Source organism: Portunus trituberculatus, chromosome 28 (genome assembly GCF_017591435.1).
Source record: "Portunus trituberculatus isolate SZX2019 chromosome 28, ASM1759143v1, whole genome shotgun sequence".
NCBI lineage: Eukaryota > Metazoa > Arthropoda > Malacostraca > Decapoda > Portunidae > Portunus > Portunus trituberculatus.
This window is the reverse complement of record NC_059282.1, coordinates 10,708,706-10,714,836: the sequence shown is the minus strand read 5'-3', so window position 1 is coordinate 10,714,836 and position 6,131 is coordinate 10,708,706. Positions and strand designations below refer to the sequence as shown.

The 6,131-nt window shown below is 43.9% G+C and overlaps 1 protein-coding gene across 1 annotated transcript; it reads left to right on the top strand.

The window, feature by feature from the left end:
- The first annotated feature begins 3,235 nt into the window (after positions 1-3,235).
- Positions 3,236-5,569, top strand: LOC123510146. Its single transcript, XM_045265004.1, has 2 exons — positions 3,236-4,040; positions 4,804-5,569. Exon 1 carries the CDS (start codon positions 3,251-3,253, stop codon positions 3,959-3,961), a length of 711 nt encoding a protein of 236 aa, XP_045120939.1. The 5' UTR covers positions 3,236-3,250; the 3' UTR covers positions 3,962-4,040; positions 4,804-5,569.
- Positions 5,570-6,131: the final 562 nt, after the last annotated feature.

Here is a 6,131-nt window from a genome sequence, read left to right as displayed (position 1 = left end):
TCCTAGCCTATCACACACACACACACACACACACACACACACACTCTCTCTCTCTCTCTCTGCCATGTCACTTTCCCTGCACGGCAATGTACCAGCCTTCCTGCGCTCTGAGCCTTGCGAGAGCGGCATCTTCCTCCTGCACGAAGATGTAGTCATTGTAGTGGCCCACCAGCGTAAATCCTCGGCCACGCATGTACTCCACGAAATCATGCTGGAACTTCGGGGCCGCGACCTCCACCACCACCACCCTGACGCGCACCTCTTCCCACGGGAAAGTCTTGATGATGCTGATCTCGCTGCCCTGCGTGTCGAGCGAGAGGAGATCAACGAGGGTCACATTGAGGGCCCTCAGGTAGGTGGCGAGCGGGAAGCAACTCACAAGGGAGAAGGACTTGACGCCGCTGTTCAGGTAATTGTCATAGGAAGGATTACGCATGGTCACCCCCAGCTCGTGCGAGGCGCCCTTCATGTACCAGCGGGGGGACACGAACATCGGGGGAAGGCTGAGAGACACATGCACCGAGGTGTTGGTGAAGCCACTGGTGGAGAGGCACGTGTTGGAGGTCCACGCTTTGCGGTGCTTGGTGAGGAGGCATGCATAGCTGAAGGGATCAGGCTCCACCAGCAGGCCCCGCCACCCACACTCGCGCTCCAGCCACAGCGTGTTGGACAGCACCTGCCCGTCCAGCGCCCCAGCCTCCACGAAAAAGCCGCCAGTCTCCCCTACATGATAGATAGACACTTTATTGAACACAGCGATCAATGCGCTCATAATCACTTCATAAACAATATTCCATAGCTTACAAATGTTTCAGTGGCAATCCATCACCGTACGTCTACAGGCCACAATATTCTCCAACAACAAATCACTCCCACTCAGACATAAACAGTGGTGGTCTCTAATTCCGCTCGCCTATTGAATGATTTAACAGACCACATCTCGTTCGAAGGCGTCTGGAAATAATCCATCTACACACACACACACACACACACACACACACTCCGGGAGCGGCGAGACAAATGGGCAAGCCTCTTAATCCATGGCCCCTGTTCACCTATAGTCCTGCTCCTCCAACAATTTGGATTGGGTGCGGCTTGTTAGGGAATTCCCGCTGTACAGTGGTGAAGCATGTCTCATAGCCAGTGATGCAGCAGAGTTCTAATAGTAGTAAAACTTTAGCAAATATGGTCAGCAAATATACATACGCATTTAACCTTAGTATTACAACGTATGAGAGAGCAGTAAACTTATTATTGATAATATATTCATAAGTCTGGCAAGAAACGTGGCATACATATTTTACAGTGTTGCTAAAAAAAAATAATATACTTATAAAGAGGTTTCCTTGCGGTTTGGGATGGGTAAATAGTTCCATAGTTATAATCAGATTATATCGTGAAGGAAAGTACTTTAAAATAAGCTGACATAAGTAAGAAAAAAACTACATTCAAATCTTCACGGCAGCAACACCAATCACGCCCGCCATCCATACAGGTGATGGGAGGTCAGCTGCGGTGTCCTTGACCAGGAAGAAAGAGAGGGGGAGGAAGAGGGAGGGGTAAGAGAGAGGGAGGAAGAGGGAGAGAGGGGAGGTAGCCAACGAGGGATTAAAGGTATGGCAGCGCTGTCCTCCCGCTATTTCCCATGGGGGCCGCACCCAATCCACATTCTTAGACGAGCAGCAAATAGGTACGGGATGTAACTCGAGGGGTTGTGGCCTCGCTTTCCCGGTGTGTGGAGTGTGTTGTGGTCTCAGTCCTACCAGAAGATCGGCCTATGAGCTCTGAGCTTGCTCCGTAATGGGGAAGATTGGCTGGGTGACCAGCAGATGACCGAGGTGAATTACACACACACACACACACACACACACACACACACACACACACACACACACAGAGTGACATTTTTTTACAAGGAAATCCAAGCCAAAGTAAGAGATTGTGAGACTCCTACATCATTTTTCCCGTGGAGTCTGTCTCACCTGAGAAAAGCCTCTTGATGTAGTGGTGAATAAAGGGCCAGGTGTCGCCCTTGACTGCGCTTATGTAGTCCTCAGGACCCGTCAGGTTGTAAGGCAGCGAGGAGGGAGGGTCTAGCCAGTGCAGCCTCAGCTCTGACACAGCAGTGGGGTCATCACTAGCCAGCCCCGCTGTCACCACCGGCACGCGCTCCTCCCGTCGCGGCCACCATCCCACCACCTGTTATGAGTTATGGCCACCATGTACAAAAAGAGAGAGAGAGAGAGAGAGAGAGAGAGAAAGGTAAAAACACAAACATCATAAGAAGGTGGAAGAGATGGCGAGAAAGAGCAAGATAGGCAGTAAGCAAGGTCTCTATATAACGTGAGCGATGGTGTACCTTGTGTTGAGTCTCAAGGACATGCAATCCCCATCATGATCAAAATAAATGTATGCAACACCTGCCTCCCGGCCCGCTTTGTTACCGGCCTCACCGTCACACCCAAGAGAAAGAGTCCAGTCAGCGTCACCGTCAGGTAGAGAGGACGCGGCCTGGGATTCCTGTACACCATGCCCTGTACGCACCACAGCCTCCCTTTTGGTGGCATTGTCTCCCACGTATCAAGGCCGCTGCTCAGGAACGTTCGGGTCTCTCACCACAACTGTTTTCAAAGGGCACAGGGATGATTAGCCGAGTTCTCGAGTTTCTCTTGCTAATAATGTAAAAATTGTGTTCATCTGTCGTTAGAATCGTAAAAAGAACCTTAAAAAATGAGTACCATATTTCAACTAGAGGGGCGGCAAGGAAGTGTCTCAGAACACGCGTACTATACGGAAGCTGGTGTTATTCTCATGTCAGCACACTATAGGAGGCATATCCTCCTCACTTGAAATTCTGAAACAGAACAAGTCAGACTACTATATTGTCATTAATTTACCTAACACACTGCAGTCTATTTTTCCTCCCAGTTTCCTTGTCTCAAACAAACTGCAAAACCTATCAACGCACAACGGGTCCCGTGAGAAAAGTAACTGCGCGTATGATGTCTCAGGGCGCCGGCGCCGCCCCGCCACCACAATAGGGAAGGAAAAAGAGACTTTATTCCGGGATGCGTCCCAAAATAGTCCACGGCACTTTCCTCCTCACGAGCCAATCAGAGCTGAGCGGGCGTCGAGGAAAGCGTCTGATTGTGTCTAGTGTTTTTCTCCTGTCTCAAGCAAAAGTTGGAGATGCAGCAGTGTTGTGACAGGATACGCCTATCAGACTGGGAGGGAGGGACAAATACAGGACATGTATGTGATACCGAGGGAGGGAGACGTTACGTCTCAGTCTTCACAGATCACACAGACACACACAAACACACTCAGTCACTCAGTGAAGGCGGCAAGCGGCATGGCGTTTACGGCCGGAGCGGTGGCGGTGGCGGTGCTGCTGGTCAGACTGATCAGTTCAAGTGTCCGTTGTGACACTCTTGACATGGACCCCTGGACCAGAACTAAGATCATGTTACTTAAGCCCAAAGCTGCCACCATGAATATCATCGTCTTAGCTGGGGACAAGTGGGAAAGTCGAGGATTCAACGTTACTTTACAGAAGGAAAAATGCTTCAGATCAGACCCCGAGTGGCACTTCACACAGGTCAACGTAACTAAGGAAAAACATGGAATATTTCTCCTCGATTTGACTGTTGGTGCTTGTAAAATTGAGTGCAATAAAACAAAAACAGGCACGCATACTGACCTAATGTCTTCTAACACCGGAGGGCTACGGAATGTCACAGTTACTCTTTTCGGTTTGGAGAATTACACCAAGACGCCTGAGAAAATGGAGAACCTTAATGACCAAATAGACATCACCAGCTGCACCAACATAAACATTCTAAAAGATGATCAACAACCCTTTTGCCCATGTGCCTTTGCCTCTCCAAACACCACACCACGCCACCCTCCGCTCACCACAAACCCCTACGCAAATCTCTCTCTCAGCTGGGCACTATCCTGAGCGGAGTCTTGGTGGTGCAGCTGATTGGTACGGCTGTGATGACCGCGGTGGTGATTAAGGTGGTTGGCTGTGGTTCCAGGTAAGAGAGAGAGAGAGAGAGAGAGAGAGAGAGAGAGAGAGAGAGAGAGAGAGAGAGAGAGAGAGAGATTTTTTATGAGCAATAATGAGTGTAAATCGGGCGGTAACTAACAAGAGGAATACTTTGCTTGGTTAGCTTTCGAGGATTGAAACTGACCCAATAATTGTGAGAAAGCTATCACAAAAACAACAACAGTAGTAGTAGTAGTAGTAGTAGTAGTAGTAGTAGTAGTGGTATCAGCAGTAGCAGTAGCAGTAGTAGTAGTAGTAGTAGTAATAATAATAATAATAATAATAATAATAATAATAATAATAATAATAATAATGATAGTAGTAGTAGTAGTAATAGTAGTAGTAGTAGTAGTAGTAATAGTAATAATAATAATAATAATGATAGTAGTAGTAGTAGTAGTAGTAGTAGTAGTAGTAGTAGTAGTAATAATAATAATAATAATAATAATAATAATAATAATAATAATAATAATAATGATGATAGTAGTAGTAGTAGTAGTAGTAGTAGTAATAATAATAATAATAATAATAATAATAATAATAATAATAATAATAATAATAATAATAATAATGATAGTAGTAGTAGTAGTAGTAGTAGTAGTAGTAGTAGTAATAATAATAATAGTAATAATAATAATAATAATAATAATAATAATAATAATAATAATAGTAATAATAATAATAATGATAGTAATAGTAGTAGTAGTAGTAGTAGTAGTAGTAGTAGTAGTAGTAATCCACTATCACGGCAGGCAACCCCATCAGTCTTAACAAGGATGAGGAGCTGCAAGACGACAACAAATCAGATGCTGTCAGCTCTGCCAAAGACACCCAGGAGCCAGAGGAACCACCAACACTTCCGCTGGGCATCTTTTGTTCTTTCTCCTTGCTGTTTCTGATGATGATAATGATGATGAAGGGGTCTGGGTGATGTCAGCACTACCATATAGCAAATTTCATAGATAACCATGACCTTTGCATTATACAGGCCAGTATTATGAAGCACTTTGCTCTCTCTCACCAACACTACTTTTCAAATGCTCCAGTTGAAGGCATTCGTGTTTTAAGAGTGTTTTTTATGGTTCAGTTGATGGATTAGCAAGACTTTTGGTTAAATTAAAAGGAGAAACTGTCTCGAAAATAAAGCTAGTTGTCTCTGTGGCCTTGGAAAATTGTAGTGGTGAGAGAACAAAAGTGTTTCTGAATACATGCCAGAGAGAGACAGGGTTGTAATGAGGATGTCTATTGTTGCTGTAATTATCATTACCATTATTATTATTATTATTATTATTATTATTATTACTATTATTATCATTATTACTATTATCATTACTATTACTACTATTATTATTATGAAAGGCAAAATGAGAATGCCTGTTACTTCAAGCACCCACACATTGATAAGGTCATGCAGTGTTTTATTAAATGGCAAATCATGATATATGAAACTTTTCTGAGAGAGAACTGAGTCATGTTACAAGTTCTCAAACACATTCACTATTAAAATTTTACAAGATATATATAATCTTCCTATCCCTTCCTGCATCATAAGAGATGCAAAATGGTGGAATCAAAGAGTGGATCAGTTGCGCAATGCTTTGGGCAGTTGGTGAAGTGCTAATGAAAACAACAACGAGATGAGAAAATGAAGTAATATTCAAAGGAAACGATAACTTTCTACAGACAGCCGTTTAACCCCTTCAGTACCATGATGCGTTTCCATATTCATTCTGCTTACTATTTGGTGACTTTATACAGCTTCAGAATACTATGTAGGGGATTGAAATAGTGAAGGCTGAGGTCATTAATCTTCTGACCTCCACAGACTCTTCCTAATGTCAATAAAATGGTCTAATCGTACTCAAATCTCAAGGTTAATCCCTTTCATACTGGGACGCATTTTTACCTTGAGATTTATGTATGATTAGACCATTTTATTGACATTAGAAAGGGTCTATGGAGGTCAGAAGATTAATGGCTACAGTCTTCACTATTTTAATCCCCCACATGAGTTTCTGAAGCTGTATAAATTACCAAATAATAAGCAGAATGAATATGAAAACGCGTCCTAGTACTAAAG

Coding starts and splice junctions, on each gene's coding strand:
- LOC123510146 (XM_045265004.1), top strand. CDS start 3,251: ATGTATGTGATACCGAGGGAGGGAGACGTTACGTCTCAGTCTTCACAG.